The sequence below is a fragment of the Myodes glareolus genome, chromosome 9, assembly GCF_982192425.1.
Source record: "Myodes glareolus chromosome 9, mMyoGla1.1, whole genome shotgun sequence".
In the NCBI taxonomy this organism is placed as follows: Eukaryota; Metazoa; Chordata; class Mammalia; order Rodentia; family Cricetidae; genus Myodes; species Myodes glareolus.
Window position 1 is genome coordinate 95,051,876 of NC_142034.1, and position 20,136 is coordinate 95,072,011.

Genomic DNA, 20,136 nt, shown 5'->3' on the forward strand with positions numbered 1-20,136 from the left:
AGAGTAACTGATGCCACATGAGAAGCCAGCCTGCATACTAAGTTCCAGGCCAGTAAGAGATACAGAATGAGACAGTTAAGACCCTTTCTCAAAAAAAAAAAAAAAAAAAGAAAAGAAAAGAAAAAAAACAAGTAAACAAAACAACAACAACAACAGGGAAAAAGAGAAGAAGAAGAAGAAGAAGAAGAAGAAGAAGAAGAAGAAGAAGAAGAAGACGACGACAAACAAAAAAGAAGATAGGCACAGTAACTCATACTTGCAATCTCAGCACGAGAGAAATGGAGGCAGGAGAATCAGACGTTTAAGGCCCCTCTTAACTATGTAGTAAGTTTGAGACCAACACGAGACTGTCTCAAAAAAATTAAATAAAATCAGGGACTGCAGAAATTCTCAGGAGCTAAGAGTTCATGCTGCCTCCCAGAGTTTCAAGCAACCATGTCCCCTGTAACTCTAGCTCCAGGACATCTGACACCCTCTTTTGTCCTCTAAGAGTACTCGCACATATGTGACAAACACTTACACAACACATCACACATACACAAATAAAAATAAAATCTAGAGTTGTACATAGCAGTCCACACCTTTAATCCCAGCACTCAGGAGGCATGGGCAGGTGAATCTCTGAGCTCCAGCACATCCAGGGCTACACAGAGAAACCCTGCCTCAAAAATCAATAAATCAATAAATCAAACATATAATTTAAAGTAAAATAATATTTTAAAGCAAATATAAATTTGAAAAACAAAACAAATAAGCTAGGTGTAGTGGCTCATACTTGTAACCTCAGAACTCAAGAGGCTGAGACTTCTTCATAGCAAACTCTAGACTAGCCAGAGCTACACAGTGAGAACTTGCCGCAAAAAAAACAAAACAAAAAAATTAGAGGAGCACAGCATACTTGATACATGCCTGTATCCCAGTATGTGGTAGACTGAGGCAAAAGGATTTCTTAAGTCCATTCAAGACCAGCCTGGACAACAGAGCATGAACACTTCATATTCTCCCCTACCACACACAGAGGTGAGAGGGTACTGGCTAGGAGTAGGTCTCATGAATCCTCACAGTGATAAAGGTATCTTCTGAGGTTGAAGTTCTGGTCTCCTTGACCTAGATGTTGAGGTAAGAACAGGAGCTTGCCTGCACACAGTGATCTGTGCTTCTCCTATCTGTACAGCATCTGCCTGAGCACACATCCCACACTCAGGCTCTCATGTTCTATCTGCAATGCAGCAGAATGGTCTTTGAGGTACATTTCCTGGTGGCTGGTACTTGAAGACAAGAGAATGCCCCCAGGAAACATAGAGAAGAAAGGGGACTTACCTAAACAGCTGTAGTGTTAGTATGTTGCCAGTGCCTCAACTTGTTCATTGACTACAAACCCTTACCTTTGAGGCCCCACAACCCACCCTGAGGTACTTACTTACTTTATATTCAAGGAAATAGACTAAGAGGGGCTGAGTAGCTGAGTTAAGGTCACACAGGAAGTTCAAGGGTTGGGGCATAAATCCAAGACTGATAAAAGATTCCCATGCCTTCCTCCAGAAAAAAGGAACTGGGGCAGGGGGAACAGAGTAAGCTAGGAAACCCTAGGAAGCACATATAGAAACTGGGGAGAAGCTAGGAATGATGGTGTGTGTCTTTAATCCCAGCACTAGGGAAGCAGAGGCAGGTGGATCTCTGTGAGTTTAAGGTAAGTCTGGTCTACAAAGCAGGTTCCAAGACAACCAGGGCTGTTTCACAAAGAAATCCTGTCACAAAAAACAAAAACAAACAAAAAAAGGAAACTGAGGAGAAAGTACCTCACCAATCCACATAATCCCCTGGGTGAGTACTTCAAAGGTCCCCAGGCCCACAAGAGGAAACCCTATCTATTAACCAACCTGAGTGCAGTCTTAGGAGTCAGCTGTTAAACATTCTGACCACTTCACTTCTTTGGCGAAACACCAATCTATCTAAAAAAGTACTTCAACATCTAGGAGCCTCCATTTCCTGGTCAATTCAACGGAACCAAGAGAATCCATCCCACAGCCCCACAGAAAGGCAACACTGACAGACCGAGCACGAGAGGCCCAGTACAAGCCTCTGAAGTGGCACTTCAGAGTGAAGGAGTGCATCTCCTGGGTATAGTCCCTAGAGACTGTTTTTTTCCTGGCCTCTCAAAATAGACAGCAGCAGTGGAGGGGGTCTCCTTATATAAACCAGGCTGAACCCAAACTTGCAGCAATCCTCCTGCCTCTGCCTCCCTAGTGCTGGGACAATAATGTGTACTACCACATTTGTCTTCCCAATGACCAAATCCTGTATCTTCATATGTATTTATTACTTAGTCTAATTAAAGCTTATTTTCATCACACAACAAATTTCAAATAAAATTTGCATACTGTAAAGTTCATATCTTTTCAAAATTTACAATTTGAAGATTTTTAGGATCTTCACAAGCCTGGGTAACCATCACCACTAATTTGACAATGTTTTCATTATTCCAAAAAGAAGCCCCACAATCCTTGGCTACCTACCCTCATCACCATATGAATCTGTTTTCTGTCTCTATAGATTTACCATTCTTTCTTTGACTTTTCCTTTTTTTGGGAGGGGGTGTTGAGACGGGGTTTTGAAGCCTGTCCTGGAACTAGCTCTTGTAGACCAGGCTGGCCTCGAACTCACAGAGATCTGCCTGCCTCTGCTTCCTGAGTACTAGGATTAAAGGTGTGTGCCACCACTGCCCAGATCTCTTCATCTTTCTTATACTAGTAGACTATTTTTGATACTAATAGAGTGCTATCTCACTGTGTGTTTTTTTTTTCCTTTTTTATTTGTCTGTTTTGTTTTGTTTAAGACAAGCCTATCTGTGTAGCTCAGGCTGGCTTGAACTTGAAATTATCCTGACTAAAAAATACAGCACCTGTCACTCAGAGATGACATCTAAAACAACCACATCTGAAGCCAAAAGACAAACTACACCTAAGATCAAGTTGCTGTCCCAGATCTCTTCAATAACAAAATGTCCAGCCTTGCAGTCACTAGCCACAGAAGCCCCAGAGACCCTAATAGAGCTGTGGCCCTCCATAACAGAGCTGGAGACACAGAGAACAGAGACATGCCAAGAGCTCACTGCTTTGTCAGTCAGAAACCTAATGAAAAAGGACTTAGTTTCTTCTATAACTCAAAAGTAGAAAAAGAAAAATGGGAGAGCCCTAGCCATTAGCTAGTCTCAGGCCATCAACTAGTTGTGCTGTGTAGACCTCGTCTGGACCCTAGTTTAAACTACAACAATCCAGAGCTGGGCCTGGGGTTCATATCTGTGATTCCAGCTCTAGGAAGACTGGGGCAAGATGATCAAAGGTTTGAAGGTTCAATGCCAGCCTGGGCTACTTGAGACACTGTCTCAAAAAAGAAAAACAAAAAACAAACAAACAACAACAAAAATCCAAACAGCTGGGCTTAGTGGCTTTAGCCCCAGGACTTGGCAGGCAGAAACAATCAGATTTCTTTGAGTTTGAGTCAGCTCTGTAGAGAGCAAGTTCCAGGACAACCAGGGCTACATAGACACACCATGTCTCAAGAAACAAACAACATGTCAGGTGGTGACTGGTGCATGCCTTTAGTTCCAGCACTCAGGAAGCAGAGGTAGGAGAATCTCTGTAAGTTCAAAGCCAGTCTGGCCTACAGAATGAACTCCAGAACAGCCAGAGCTACAAAAAGAAATCCTATCTAGTAAAACGAGAACAGGCACACACACCTAAAACAAAACGAACTTTAAAAAAGAGACAAACAAAAATGTTCACAACTGACATCCAATAGAACCAAGAAAGCATTCCCTAGTTTAGGTGTGTTTTGAGTATTATGATAGACTTGAAACTTTCACAGATAAAAAAGACTGAGATGCTGGTCTTTGGCTCAAAACATAGGGCAAGAATGACAGGCAAGAAGGATGAGATTCATTACTCTGTTCTACATACTTTTCACAATAAAGCCCAAAGTTCGTCAAGTAGCAGCACCCTGCCAGTAATGTCACCTTTCTTTAAACCAAGAAATGATGGGAAGCTATGTTCTCAGAAGACCAGCTGTCCTACTTCTAGGACACAGCTGTCCTGACAAGGAGTCACACATACAGAGGGTCTGATCATAGTTGGAAAGAAGGTACTGTTCCTTGGGCACCTAAATAATGGCCTGAAAGGCTGCTCTCTGCCTCCTTCCTCAGCAAAACCATCTATCTGATTTCCAGTAGTCTTCAGGGTGGACAGCCTACTGGACAACAGAGTGGACTCAAGAACTAGCAGGGGGACCTCAACACCTGTCCCTCAGGCTTTAGCTTCCTATCAGTTGGTTCTCCCAGCTCTATAAGCTTCTTAGAAGCAGTGTTGGAGGTGGAAAGAAAAATATGGAGTCTTCACCCACCCATCTACATGAAGTTATTCTGACATCTCTTCGCAGTGTGTGAGGTTCCCACCTTGAGAAGTCTGTGAACTCAGGCTACACCAGGTTATCAGCTCTCAGAAAGCGCCTTGCACCAAAACCCAGGCAACAGCTTAAACTTCACTGTTTTACAGAGCCCACAGACCTGTAGGTCTCCACTCTTCATTCCCTAGACAGCTCCTGGGAAGCCGGTAGAGGCTGGAGGAGGAGGAACCAATAGGAACTGGGCCTGACACCCAAAGATACCAGCCAGCAGAAGAGAGAAGTGCCCTTATTACAGCATCCATAAATAAAAGGTGGGGTAGATCTAATGCAATTTCTGTGGGTACTGCTAGATAGCTGGAGGGGATCCCTCTCCAGACACAGCAGCACCACAAACGCTTCAATGGTCAAGGAGCACATGACAGGCTAGGTGAAGTCCCAAATCTCAGCTCCGAAAGACACAGGGCATCCTTGCTAAGGGGAAGTCACCCAAGAATATTATAAAACCTAAGGAAAGGGTCTAGCTCTACTTTAATGAGCCTGGGAATGTAATGAGTCCCTGAGGGTATTCCAGCAAGGACTTCTGGAGCTGAGTGCCCAGGAAATCTGAGCGGTTGGGATCAGCAGGCCCCGAGACAAATATCTGCAACCTGTCTTCCTCATCCTTCTTGATCCAACCCTGGTCCCCAGCACTACGAAAGGTCCAAACCTCAGGCTATCATGTCTAAGATGTGATACCTTGAACAAATTACATCACATCTCCAGCCCTGTTTCCTCACCTGTAAAACAAGGGTCTAGCTCTACCTCCTCCAGGGAATCAGACTAAGAATTAAGAGTGACAGTCTTTTAAAAAGAGCCTACTTAAGCCTGGCTTAAGGCACTCTCTCAGTGAGATTGTCTGTTACTTTCAGAATGCAAAACTGAATGGGTCTCAAATTTTTTCCAGGCAATTAATTTCCCTTCCCTAAGTTCCTAAGAAAAATGCAGCTCTACCTGAGGCCCCCTCCCATCACACTTTCCACTTAACACTTCCCGAGCAGTCACCATTCATGTCCACGACCAGCCTGCAGTCCTCTGGACCCACCTTGGCCCTTCAGCACAGACAATCCTTACTCAGTCGTCAAATTTTTATCTGGACTCCTCCCCCTAGATGTCAGCTCTGGGCCCTGACAGAAATCCCCAACCCCAGGATGCATCTCAATTAGTCTCTAATTGATGTTAATTCCGAAACCTCCTGCCACGCCCCACGCGCCTGTTGCAGCTCCTGTTTGAGGAGACCCGCAGCGTAAGACATTAGTCTTCACAGAAACCGGGATCTTTGGCTACCCTTCTGGGTCACGCCGGCTGAGGTCCAAGGTTTTCCTTATTTAGTCGGGCCGACGTCCCTACTGGAGCCTCGCCCTGGGAGCGGCCAGGCCCCCGCTGTGTCTTGCGGCCCGACCTCCGGACCGCGCCCACGCCCTGCGGCCAACAGCGCAGCGCCCCGCCGCTGTGGAAGGGCCCTATCTACCTCAGCTCGGCTCCCGCAGGACCCGGTCGTGATGCTCTAGCCAGGCCGCCCGCCGCCATGGCAACCGCCCATCCGCCTGCCCTGCCTCGGCGCAACTACTCACAGCGCGGTGGCGTCAGCAGGGATGCGCAGACTAGGCTCAAGCGTCCGCAGCCAGCGGCCCGAGCAATTGACGCGGCAGGCGGCGTCGGGTGCCAGGCTGCAGAAGCAGGGGAGCGGGCAAGGCCCGCAGCCGCGCCCAGGGTCTCCGGCCAGCGCTCCGAGCCACAGGCCCAGGCCTAGGGCCAGCGCCAGGCGAGCGGGCGCGCCGGGCGGCATCGTCAGCGCAGCCCGCGCATGGCCCCGGCTCCCCGAGGCCCCGTGCGCCGGCAGCCGCAGTTCAGGAGGGGCCCGCAGACCTCATGGTGCGGCCCGGGACAGGATGCCGCGGCGGCCGTGGCCTGTCTGCGCTGCGACAGCAGCTCAGCGCTCTGGGGCAGGCCGCACCTCAGGGCCTTGGCCGCCTGCTCGCGCATTCGCGCTGCACTGCAGACCCAGGGCCGGCTCCTCCTCCTACCCCACCCCCGGCGCGGCGCGAGGCGGTGCGTCTTCAGGCTCCACCCCTGCGCCTCCAAGTCGGCCTTAGGCGGGGCTGGATGGAGAAGGCCTTGACAGGGCTTTGCCCTCTGCGCTGCAGATCCTGCAGTAGGCAGGGTCTGAAGAAAGGGCGGCCGCCTAGGCTCCGCCCGATACTCAAGCGTCGTTGGTAGGCGGGGCTCTATGGGAGAGGAGGTGGCCTTCAAAGGCTCCGCCTCCTGCTCTGCAGGGCCAGCTGTAGACCAGACTAGGGGGTGGAGGAGGTCCCGCCCCTTCTGCTGCGGCTTTAGAGGCCCCACCTATCAAGCTGCAGTGAGAGCCGCAGCGCGGCCGCGCGGGGGCGGGATTTTATAAGGGTCGGTACCCAACCCTCTACAGAGAAGGGCGGTGTGAGACTGGAGGGCGTCTGGTTTCTCACCCCGCCTTCCCGTGCTCCCTGGTGGCTCCCTCTGGCTGTTGAGGCTTCCCCGGCGTCAGTAGGTTTCTCTGCTCCCAGCCTTCTGTAATCAACAGTCACAGCATTGAAAACACCAATAGCTGCGGGAGAGATGGCACAGCAGATAAAGGAGCTTGCGGTGCAAAGCCTGTTGACCTAAGCTCGATCCCAAATCCACGTAAAGCTGAATTTATACAAAGTTGTCCTCTGGCCATAACACGCTCCCTACACTAATAAAAAATAAATTAATTAATTAGAAACAAAAAGCTGTGACTGTGTCCCACTGTTTTTGGGAGTTCGCTTTGTGCGTTTCCACTCCGCAAGTATTCTGCCCGTGAACAGTACCGCCGAGCTGAGCCTACACAATAGTTAATAAATACTTGCGTCATCTCATGGACCTCTGCCAGAGGATGCTGCAGAGGCTCGGAAGTGATGCACAAGATAGCGCTCACCTGGAGTAGGTGAAGCTCATCGCGGTGCTCTCCACCCCGACGCGCAGCCCACCCTGCGGCTGCTGAGGTGCTGCAAAGGTGCTGTCCCTCCCACCCAGCAAGCAACTCCAGTCTACAGACCCTTGTGCGTGGGACCTGAGACAAAACTAACATTAAATACTCCAAACCCAGTACTTTGGATAAACCTTGAAAACATGCTTAGATAATGAATACCAAAAACTATATTTCTGGTGTTTCTGTGTGTGTGTGTGTGTGTGTGTGTGTGTGTGTGTGTGTGTGTGTTTTCGAGACAGGTTTTCTCTGTGGGACAGTCCTGACTGCCCTGGAACTCACTCTGTACACCAGGCTAGCCTTGAACTCACAGAAACCCACCTGCCTCTGGAGTGCTGGAACTAACGTTGTGCACCACCACACCCAGCAATTATTTTTTTTTAAATATTTATTTATTTATTTTGTATACAATATTCTATCTGTGTGTATGCCTGCAGGCCAGAAGAGGGCACCAGACCCCATTACAGATGGTTGTGAGCCACCATGTGGTTGCTGGGAATTGAACTCAGGACCTTTGGAAGAGCAGGCAATGCTCTTAACCTCTGAGCCATCTCTCCAGCCCCCAGCAATTATTTTTTAAATTTTTATTGGCCTAGGCATAGTGGAGCCACACTTCTTTAATCCCAGCACTGGTGAGACAAGGGAAGGAGGATCTCTTCGAGTTCAAGACCAGCCTAGTCTACATAACTAGCTCTGGCCAGTGAAGGCTACATAGTGAGACCTTGTCTCAAATATATTTTTTAACTTTGCGTATGTGTGTGTGTGTGTGCGCGCGCACACTCACATGTGGAAGTCAGTTGGTACTGGCTAGGGCCATGAGTCACAGCACTCTGCAAGTCCCCAGGAGATAAGTGGGCACCACCATACCTCTGTGGATAATGGGATGCATGGTTCCGCATTTTACGTATGAACTAAAATGTTTAATTCAACAAGTCCCAAAGAAGAGCAGGTAGAGGCCACACAGGCAAAGGCAGAGATGAACAGTAAGCAAACAGTGGGCTGGGTCCTAGAGGTCAAATGACCCAGAAGCAAACATAATGTCCCCACCCAGAAGCCTGGACAGAGGGAGAGATGTCGCCCATTCTCAAGTTCAACTTCTTTGCCAGACCTAAGGAAGGAGGAAGCTAATATAAGGAGGGGTTCCAACCTAACAGCAATTGAAAATCTACAAACTAATACAGAATTGTATATGGAGAGTGTTCTAGAAACAGCTTGAAAATGCTGACATGAGAACGGAAAGGACACATATTTACCAGCTGTCTACCGAACACAGAGCATTCGTCCCAAGTTTGTCAAAACCCCAGACACCAGGTTCTCCAAGGTCATCTTGGCTCTGGCCCTTGCTGGGTCACCTGTGCATTGCTAAAGTAAAGATGTCAGGAAATGACCTTTACAGAAGGCATTTTGAATGGAAGACTTGGCAGGAAGCCACATGTCAGCAGGTTGGCAGCATGGAAGGACTGTAAACAAAATCTGTGGGCCGCTGCCCTGAAAAGCTCCACGTGTGGGGAAGGAGAGCAGCACGGGGAAGGAGAGCAGCACGGGGTGTGGAAGGACAGAGGAGCGCCAAGTCCTTTCTTAATGTGGGAAAGGGTTAACAGGTGAAGGGAAGCAGGCAGGCAAAGAGAGGTGAAGGGAGAGCAGTGAGGATATCCTGAGAGATGGAAGGAAGGGACTACACATCCCACACTCCTCACTCGCTCTTTCATTACTGTAATCTGTTGAATTTCAACGGCTGTAGCAACTGAGACCCTTGTTAGTCCTTTATGAAATGAGGTTACTGGAGAAACAGAGATGTCAAGAAATGTTCCAGGCCACCCAGCAGGTGAGCAGCAGAGTCAGAATTATATTTCAAAGTCCAAGTTTTTCACTGCAATCAGATGACAGATAATTTTAAGATTTGAGAGCTCCAAGGGCAGAAAGATAGACCCACAAGAAATCAGTGAAGTGGAGTGGCACAGGCCTTTAATCCTAGGACTCCAGAAGCAGAGGCAAGAGGATCTCAAGGCCAGCCTGGTCTACACAGTGAGTTATAAGGCAGCCAATGCTACATAATGAGATCCTTGCTCATAAGCAAAAACAAACAAATAAAAAAACAAAACAGTGAAGCTTGAAGATAAGTAAATAAAAAAAATAATCAGCCGTTTTAAAAAATATTTTTATGGGCTGGAGAGATGGCTCAGTGGTTAAGAGCTTTGTCTGCTCTTCCAAAGGTCCTGGGTTCAATTCCCAGCAACCACATGGTGGCTCACAACCATCTGAAATGAGATCTGATGCCCTCTTCTGACCTGCAGGCAGATACACAGACAGAATATTGTATACATAATAAATAAGTAAACAAATAAATAAATATTTTTTTAAAAATATTTATTTTATTTATTATGTATACAATATTCTGTCTGTGTGTATGCCTGATGGCCAGAAGAGGGCATGAGATCTGATGCCCTCTTCTGGCCTGCAGGCAGATACACAGACAGAATATTGTATACATAATAAATAAGTAAACAAATAAATAAATATTTTTTAAAAAATATTTATTTTATTTATTATGTATACAATATTCTGTCTGTGTGTATGCCTGATGGCCAGAAGAGGGCACCAGACTCCATTACAGATGGTTGTGAGCCACCATGTGGTTGCTGGGAATTGAACCCAGGACCTTTGGAAGAGCAGACAAAGCTCTTAACCACTGAGCCTTCTCTCCAGCCCCCTAAAATAAATATTTTTTAAAATTATTTTCCAGCCGGGCATGCTGACACATGCCTTTAATCTCAGCACTCTGAAGCCAGAGGCAGAAATAAAAAAGAAAAAAGAAAAGAAAGAAAGAAAAGAAAAAAAGAAAAAAATTTCAGATGGATCTCTGAATTTGAGGTCAGCCTGGTCTACAAAGTGAGTTCCAGGACATCCAGGACTGACTGTTACACAGAGAAACAGTGTCTCAAAAAACCAAAATAAATAATATGAATAAATAAAATTATCAAAACAATTGTATTTTGTTACACAGACACTTTCAAGGTTTTTGTTTTGTTTTTTTATTTTTTGGTTTGTTTTGTTTCTCTGTGTGTTCCTGGCTATCTGTCCTTGAACGCTGTAGACAAATCTGGCCTTGAACTCGGAGATCTGCCTGCTACCCTCTCTATAGTGCTGGGATTAAAGGCACAGGATAGTATGCTCAGCTCCTTTTATTTTTCTAACTAATTAATTAATTTTATTTGGAGTGCTATTTAGAGACAGGATTTCTCTATGTAGCCCTGGCTGTCCCGGAACAAACTCTGTAGAGCAGGCTGACCTTGAATTCACAGAGACTGCCTACTTCTGCCTTCCAAATGTTGAGAATAAAGATGTTTCCAACGCTACCCTGATTAACTGATTTTTTTTTTTTTTGATTTTTTGAGACAGGGTTTCTCTGTAGTTTTTGGTGCCTGTCCTGGAACTAGCTCTTGTAGACCAGGCTGGCCTTGAACTCACAGGGATTTGCCTGCCTCTGCCTCCCGAGTGCTGGGATTAAAGGTGTGTGCCATCACCGCCCGGCTAACTGATTTTTTAATAATTTATTTTAACTTTATTTTATGTGCATTGGTGTAAATGTGTCAGCTTCCAGGGAGCTGAAACTACAGGCAATTGTGAGCTGCCATGTGGGTACTTGGAATTGAACCCGGGTCCTCTGGAAGAGCAGTCAGTGCTTTTAACCGTTGAGCCATCTCTCCAGCCCAATTATTATTTTTTTTTTTAAAGCAGAAGCTCACTCTGTATCTCAATCTGACCTTAGACTTGCAGCAATTCTCCTGCCTCAGTCTCTGGAATGTTTGGAATATATATACCCAATATATAAAGTTTTTTTAAAGATAAACAATGGTAACTATTAACATAAAATTACTAGAAAACTATAAAGGGAAAATAAACAAGAAAACATGATAGCTCAGGAAAGGACTGAAAATAGAAATAACAGTGTATGCTCAAGACCAGTTGTCTCAAAAAAGAAAAAATAAAAGAAAAAGAAAAATCAGCAGATTGGTATGTTCATCAAAACACACAAAATAAGAAATAATAGATGGAGAGATGGCTCAGTGGTCAAAAGTACTGACTCTTTTCCAGAGTACTGGGGTTTGGCTCCCAGCACCCACATGATGGCTTACAATTTTCTGCAACTCTAGTTTAAGGAGATCCAATGCTCTCTTCTGACTTCTGTGTGACACACATGGTACATGGACATAAATGCAGGCAAAAACACCCATACACGGAAATTGAACACACACAGGATAGGAAAACGTATTTATGTATATATGAACAAGTTAAGGACTACAGAATTCATGTCATACAAGAAAATGGAATATCCAGACAGTAGTGGCACATGCCTTTAATCCCAATTTTAGGGAGACAGAGGCAGGCGGATCTCTGAGTTCAAGACCAGCCTGCTCTATATAGCGAGTTCCAGGACTTCCAGGGCTATATGGAGAAATCCTGTCTTGAAAAAAAAAAGTAATTTAAAGTAAAAGTTGCCAAATGGAAAAAGAGCTTGAAAAAAAAAAAACAATAACAGGTTCAATCAATCTGTATTCTAGCAATGCAGATATTCTATTTCTACTTAGAGTATTCTATTCTAGTCTAGAAATACAGATGCTCTATTTCTATTCAGTTTATTCTATTTTATTTAGGATATCTGGTAATGCAGATATTTGACAAGATCAGAAGAAATACTTAGGCAAGAATGAGGCTGCAGGCAACACCTCCCATTAGCGGTTAGCACAAGGTCTGGGGCAATACTGCCCCTAGAGGTTCTTCTAGGTTCTTTACACCTTGGCCACTGAGGCTACAGATGCTTCACTAAGGCTTCCTAAGGCTACTCTAAACCAGGTACTCCCACCTAAGCAGGGAGACCTAAGAGTTCTCTACAGAAGATCTGGGGACAAAGCCATACATCCCAGCACCGAGCAAGAAGTGTGTTTTTGTCTTGGTTGTTGTATACTCATGATGGTTTCATGATGCATAAAAATATTAAATCTTATTTGTTGCATGACTTTCCTGGGGATTCTATTTCTACACCTTAGACAGAGAGAACAATGATAGACCAAGGTAGAATTCACCCAAGTCTAGCTTTCACCGAAGCCTGGCTGGGTGGAACCAGTGAATATTACTAGGGTTACTGTTATTCCATTGGGACACTTTAAGAACTAACCACGCCCATCCCAGCCACTTTTGACCCTCCCCTCGCTGCCATCTTCCTCTCTCTCTCTCTCTCTCTCTCTCTCTCTCTCTCTCTCTCTCTCTCTCACGTATGTGTGTTTGTTTCATCTCGTATGTACGTGTGTCTTTGTTTTCTCTCTGTTTTCTCTCCTTTAAGCAATAAATGTCTCCCTCTTCTTTAAATAATACTATGTCCTATGAGCCTTTTATCCACCGTAACCGCCCGCCTGACTACCCGGCCGCATGGCACTGCAGGGACTCACGGCCATCCTTGTCGGACTCCGTGAGCCGCCTGGGGCATTCCATCATCATATTCTTTTAAAAAGAACAATAGTTACCAATAGGAGCATGAACAATATACAGGCAGCTGTACCTGAGAACGAGGAAGAGCCTTTTCTCGGGAGAAGAGGGACTTTGTGTGTCTTGTATATGTAAGTTTTCCCCAATTTCTCTCATGAGGCCATGTTAAGGGATTCAGTCTTGTGAAAGTCTCGTAATGGTGACCACAACTGCTTTGATTTCAAGATGGTGATGATCATGTTATGGCCAGATGACAAAGTTCTACATTATTAAACTGTATGATCTATGTGTGTGCATATGTGATGTGAGCATGTTTCGTTTTGTTTTTATACAAGGACTCACTATGCAGCTCTGGCTGTCGTGGAACTCTCTAGGAGTTAGCCTGGAACGCCCAGATGTGGGGGTCGCCGTTCTGCGCCACCCACCTCCCACGAGTTCCATATTGTCCTAGGGGTTAAAACACAAGATGCACACACAGAGATACAGAGTTCCAGTCATCCTCAAGAAGAGAATGCCCAAATTTATTCAACTTAATCCAGGGTTAAATACTTTTGGCCCCAGTAAAGAAAATCTCCTCCCACCCAGAGGGGGCTGAGGAAACTGGCCTCAGGCAGGTGGTCGAGGGTGCAAGGCAGTGTCAGACAGGGTAGATGGACCTTGGCGCCTGAGCTTCTTTCAGGCAGGTTGAGAAATTACCATTTTAAAGTAAAATAGACCTCTTAGGCTAATGTACCAGGCTGTAGCAGAAGCAAGGATGGAACTTAGCAGGAAGCTTAGCTTGCATCCTGTGTTTTGGCCTCAAGGAACAGGGAGAACAGGGCCTCACACCCAGAGACCTTCCTGATTCTGCCTCTCAAGTGCTGAGATTAAAGGCCTACACCATCACTTCTTGGTACTCTCCCCCACCCCTTTTGTTTGTTTGTTTTTGTTTTCCAAGACAGGGTTTCTCTGTGTGTCCTAGCTGTCCTGGAACTCTCTCTGCAGACCAGGATGGCCTCAAACTCACAGGCATCTGCCTTCATTTGCCTCCTGAGTGCTAGGATTAAAGGTATGTGACATCAGAACACTTTTTTTTAAAATATTTATTTATTTATTATGTATACAATATTCTGTCTGTGTGTCTGCCTGCAGGCCAGAAGAGGGCATCAGATCTCATTTCAGATGGTTGTGAGCCACCATGTGGTTGCTGGGAATTGAACTCAGGACCTTTGGAAGAGCAGGCAATGCTCTTAAACCACTGAGCCATCTCTCCAGCCCCTCAGAACACTTTTTTTAATGATTTATTTTTAATCTATATGTATGAGTATTTTACTTGCATGTTATGTAAGTGTACCACATGCATGCAGTCCCCACAGAGCCCAGAAGAGGGCGTTGGATCCTCCAGAACAGGAGTTACAGACTGCTAGAAACTGTCTTCTGGAAACAGAACCCAGGTCCTTTGCAAGAGCAGCAAGTGTTCCTATTCATGGAGTCATCTTTCCAGCCTCTGTCCTAGCTTTTGAGACAGTCTCTCATTGAACCTGGAGGTCAATGTCTCAGCTAGACTAGATTATCTCTGAATCCCCAGAATTTCCATTTGCCAGCTCTAGGGTTATAGACACATATTGCCAAGCCTGCCTCCTTCTTTCTTCCTTTTCTTTTCCTTTTTCTCTTTCTTTCTTTCTTTCTTCCTTCGTTCCTTCCTTCCTTCCTTTCTTTCTTTCTCTCTTCCTTTCTTTTTTGTTTCTTTTGGTTTTTCGAGACAGGGTTTCTCAGTAGCTTTGGAGCCTGGCCTAGAACTCACTCTGTAGACCAGGCTGGCCTCGAACTCACAGAAATCCACCTGTCTCTGCCTCCCAAGTGCTGGGATTAAAGATGTGCGTCACCATCGCCTGGCACTTTCTTTTAATTTTTTTTTTATTTAACTTTGTTTTATGTACTTTGGTGTGAAGGTGCCAAATACCTGGAACTGAAGTTATAGACAGTTATGAGCTGCCATATGGGTGCGGGGAATTGAACTTGGATCCTCTGAAAGAGCAGCCAGTGCTCTTAGCCACTGAGCCATCTCTCCAGCCCATCTTTCTTTTTTTAATATGGGTGGAAATCAGAATTCAGGTCCTCAGACTTGCCCGGCTTGCTTATCATTACTCACTAAGCCATCTCCCTAGCCTCTCAGCTTATACACTTTAAACATATGCAGTTACTGGATTTATTAACTAGATACCCATAAAACTATTTTTGACAAAACCAGACAACATAGGCCCTGAATCAAAAAGCACCTCCTACTCTCCTCCTATAAAGAAAAAGAAAGAAGGCACAATGCAAGTTCAGTCACAGAGATGTCAGTCACGGTGGCTCTGGGGAATATGTGGTAAAGCAAGGGACTATTTGATCATCTCATGATCTCCAATGTTGCTCGAGAATTTGGGTCCACATGACCCCACTCAGCCCCCCCCATGTTGGCAAGGGGGGGTCCCACTTGGAAGCTGGAAGCCAGCACTGAGAACTGGTCCCTGACTCAATAGGAGTACAGACTTAGGAACCATGACCCCCCCGCCAAGAAAATAGAGAATGTGACTTTTATTTTCAGTGCTGGCGATGGAATCCAGGGCCTCTTGAGTGCTAAATGACAGCTCGGCTTCAGCTACACCCCAGCCCTGGGAATGTGACTTGTGCAGAAGCTCACCTTCATTTCTGGAGAAACATCTCTGCAGAGCAAGCCACTGCAGTCTTAACCTGCAAAGGAGGTGCTCTCTGCTTAGGCCTATACAGATGGTTCTTCAGGCAGAGGCTCACTCACCTCTACTCCCAACCCTCAGGATATTAGGGTCATGAAATGAGCTCTCTCTCGGGCTCTCTTTTCAGGAGAAGAATATATGTGGCTTCTTTACATCTGGGTGCCAGAGTCAACATACATCTGACATCACCTGCTTTCTAGGGTGACTCACCGTTCTCATTCTCTATTTCTTTCTCTCTCTCTCTCTCTCTCTCTCTCTCTCTCTCTCTCTCTTTCTCTCTCTCATATAATTCAGGGCTGTTGCAGTTCTTCTGACGTTTCCATGGCAACTTTCACAAGGATTTCATAGAACATAAGGTGTCTGAGCAGGAAGGGCCCTTGGAGATCAACTCCTCCTCCACATTTCACAGAACAGGAAGTAGGTCCAGAGAGGCGATGCCAAGTACCCAGGGTCACACAGTAAGAAAGGGACCTCTGCCCTAGGCATCTAGATAGCTGCCAGCTGGGCTCTGCAGGCCTGACTCCTCACGAAGAGCTCTGAGAGAAGCTTTGGGAGTTCTGCCTTTGCTAGCTAAAGAGGACCCCCGAAGCCCAGTCTAGCTTTCTGCTGCTTAATCACAGGCCATTCCCTTCGGTGCCAGTGGGGACAGGAGCAGGTGACATAGGATCTGTCTCAGGAAGTTCCCAGATGGGTACAGAGGTCACAGAGCTAGCTTTAAGGAACCACCGGAGGACATCCAGGGTGCAGCAAGTAGAAGCAGGGCTGCAAGCCGAACCTGTAAGGTCAAGGGGATGGCTCACATTCCTGCCTGCACTGTGCTCCGGCACAGGCCAGATTCTGGTGTGGGGGTAAAGTTGGAAGCCTAGGGCAAATGGAGACCCTGAGAGAGGCTGGGCTGGGGGATTCATGGCACGTGCTACACCAAGTCAGTGGGCTCGTACTCCCAGAAGAGACCAGTTGGAAGGTTACAGGAAGCAGGGCTATGTGGCACACACCTTAATCCCAGAACTTGGGAGGCAGAGGTAGGTGAATCTCTGAGTTTGAGGCCAGCCAGGTCTACAGAGTGAGTTCCAGGACAGCCAGGGTTATCACACAGAGAAACTCCCCCGCAAAAAAGTGTTAAACTATAAAAGGTTTCAGGAGCTGAGGGACATGAGGTCTGGGCTGTAAGTAAGAGGTGAGGTTTCATGGACCATTCAGTTGGGTAAAAGGACATGTCCACCACTTTATTATTATTTATTTATTTATTTTGCATGGAGCCATCTTTGCGTTCTGAGGCTGAGGGCTGGACCACACTTCCCGGGGCATACAGCCAGTCCTAGCTCCCTGCCAGCGGTGCTCTTCTTTTCAAGAGACTGGGAGACTCCAGGCCAAACTGAGGCAGTCACATCCTCCTGACCCTTTCTCACCAAACTGGCCCCTTCCCTCAAGTTTGTTCTGAGCTGTCATTAGTTACTTATTGCTATGTAAGAAACATCTCCCAAATAAACTATGATTTAAAAAGTCTCTTCTCTGGAAGGGCATGGTGGCCTGCTATAATCCCAGCACTTGCAAGGCTGAGGCAGGAGGATTATGTTTGAGGCCAGCGTGAGCTACATAGCAAGACCTTGTTTTACATGGCATCAGCCTCTGAGTTTGTGTATCAGTCAGAGATCTGGCTTAGTTAGTTTCTCTCCTCTGGCTGCTTGGGTGTCTTCTAATTCTGGAAACCCCTGTCTCAGGGCATAAGAAACTTGGGGCTGCTTCTGTTGTATCATTGCTACTGCTCAGATTCAAGGGCAGGAGACATAGACCCAGTCACTCTATTACTGGGACAAATACCAAAGAATTAGTTGTCTTCTTTTGATGCTGTTTTGTATTTTAAGACAAGGTCTAATATAGCCTTGACTGTCCTGGAATTCACTATGTAGATCAGATTAGCCTCAATCCACTTACCTCTGCCTCCCAAGTTCTGAGATTAAAAGTATGCCCCCACCACCTACCCAACTCTTTTTTATTTTAATTATTTAATTAACTTCAAGACTTTTGCAACAGGCTTTCTTGGATCGCCAGCTCCCCAAATCATGATATGGAGACTTGATATTAATTATGAATGCTTGGTCTTATCTTATGCTTGTTACAATAGCTCGTATAACTTATTTTAACAGGGTTTCTCTGTAGCTTTGGAGCCGGTTCTGAAACTCACTCTGTAGACCAGGCTGGCCTCGAACTCACAGAGATCTGCCTACCTCTGCCTCCCAAGTGCTAGGATTAAAGGTGTGCGCCACCACCGCACGGCTCTCCTCTGTCTTCTGGATTCTAGATTCCTCCTATTTATTCTCTCTGCCCTCCAGTCCCACCTATTACTCTACTGCCTAGCTTTTGGCCATTCAGCCTTTTATAAGACCAATCAGGTATCTTTAGGCTGGCAAAGCAATACATCTTCACATTATTAAACAAATGCAGTGTAAACAAATGTAACACACCTTTACATAGTTACACAATATTCTGCAACATAAGCAAATGTAACACATCTTTGCCGAGTTAAATGTTCCACAAGGAAGTTTCACTATGTAGTCCTAACAGGCCTGGAGCTTACTCTGTAGACCAGGCCCACCTTTAACTCACAGAGATCTGCCTGCCACTGCCTCCTAAGTACTAGGATTAAAGGCATGTGCCACCATGCCTACTTTCTAACTTATATTTCTTTCGCCAATTTAGTAACTGCTTATTGAGGCCAGGAGCTGGCTGCTGGGGATATGGCAGTGACCAAGACAAGCTGCTTCCTGTGCCCAGAAAGCTTACATTCCCGGGAGAGAAACAGATGGGAACAGAAGAGCCATGAGATACAACGATCAAAGATGAGCTGAACTGTGGGGAGGAGAGAGATCTGGGGCTCGGGGTTTCTCAGGAGACAGCAGAGGGCTGGATTTTATGTAAACGCTCCTCATTTTAAAGGCAAGTCTATCTCCTCTGCGGCTGGAAGCTCCCTCCTCTGCTGCCCTTTTCTAGCTCCCCTGTACCTTCTCTCGTCCTGGTTGCCTCCCCTATCTTCACTACTCACACCCAGAATTCCCTCTCCACTTGCAGCCCCTGGCCCAGAGCATCTGAACTGAACTCTGTCTTCATCCCATGTTCTAGATATATTTTGGGCAGCAGCTTGACAGAGGCTGCATGCTCTACTTCCTAGAGCAAGTAGGCACAGGCTGTTGAAGTCCCCAGCTGAGATCCTGGGCCAGTCGTCCTGAGGTTGGCTTTGTGAGAGCAGGAAATCTGGCATCCTCAGGGAATGCAGCAGTGAGAGTCCAGGACCCACACTCTAGGTCAGGACATCCAGATCTCAAGACTGGCCTGAAAGAGGTTGGAGGTCAGTGAAGGGAGATGAGGGAAGGAGACCTGAGGCTTTCCTGGGTTTGTGCTACAATAACAGGTCCCTGAAGGGTGAGGCCGAGACACAGGACAAGATGACAGACCCAAGAGCAGCCTAATCTCTGGTGTGTGCTAGCGCGGTGATCGTGAGCAGCAACTCCTATTGCCTTCCTGGGCCTCAGTTTTCCCATCAGACCATTGGGGACTGTAGCAGGACTACACAGAGACTAGCACACCTCACACACGACAGCAGTCAGTGCAGGGAAACTTTCCAAGGCCTCTGCTGTGCAGACCATAGCCAGGCCCTGTCTAGGAAATACTCTAGACAATATGCCTCCTCCGTCTGGGTCCTTCTAGGCCTTGAGCCCCAGAGGGAGTGAATTATTTATGCTCTGGTCCCTACCAGCTAAGAAGTCTCAGGAGGCCTCCAAGAGACCTTGAGTTTTGATGACAGCTATCACATTTTGGAGGGCAGCTTGGCCATTCCAGAGGAACACCAAACACCGTTCCTCAAGGGTACCACCCTTCTGCACCCACTGACCTCACCTCTGATCACTGAAGTCTCATTCTCCAGACTAGAGCGTCTTGAGTAAGAGGCTTCGCACAGAGCTCCTCCGGTCAGTATAGGTAGGACAGTAGGGTCAGGTCCTGGGGGTGGGTCCTGAACCAGTTTGGGGTCTAGAGAATCAACACTGACCACTTTTGGGTAGGAACCTAGGATGGAAAGACTGTGGACCAGTCGCTTCTGGGGAAGCAACCACCTATCTCCTAGGCTTTCAGGGCAGAGGTCTTGCAAGGGTTATCTCATAGGGTCTGGTGCTGGCTGTGATACCCACTTCCTTTCCCTCCTCAGATACCCATGCTTCAGCCCAGGCAGCAAAGTCTGTGAGGAAGAGCACCGTACCCATTGTGCCTTAGAACAGCTGAGCCCAGAGTGCTCAGACATAGCAGGGATTATTTGTGAAGCTGGAGTGTGGGAGCTTCCTGGATCTGCCTGCCCTGGAGGGTACAGCATTGAGAACAAGTAGGTCAGGTGGCTGGCATCTCTTGCTGGGAAGAAACAGAATCTCAGGCTGCCTACACATACAAGCCTTCTGCCCCAGCACCCTCATCTCAGAACACACCCCATGGCCCAGGTCTGGGGCCCAGTCAAATGAGTTAGAT

General features: G+C 46.6%; 1 protein-coding gene across 4 annotated transcripts in view; it reads right to left on the reverse strand.

Moving 5' to 3' along the window:
- Positions 1-6,433, reverse strand: part of Pkd1 (polycystin 1, transient receptor potential channel interacting) — a 50,082-nt gene extending 43,649 nt beyond the window's left edge. For all 4 annotated transcript variants that reach the window (XM_085694725.2, XM_085694724.2, XM_085694723.2 and 1 more), the window contains exon 1: positions 6,012-6,433. In XM_085694725.2, coding sequence (XP_085550851.2) covers positions 6,012-6,226 — 215 coding nt within the window. In that variant the 5' untranslated portion in view covers positions 6,227-6,433. The remainder of the gene's footprint in view (positions 1-6,011) is intronic.
- Positions 6,434-20,136: the final 13,703 nt, after the last annotated feature.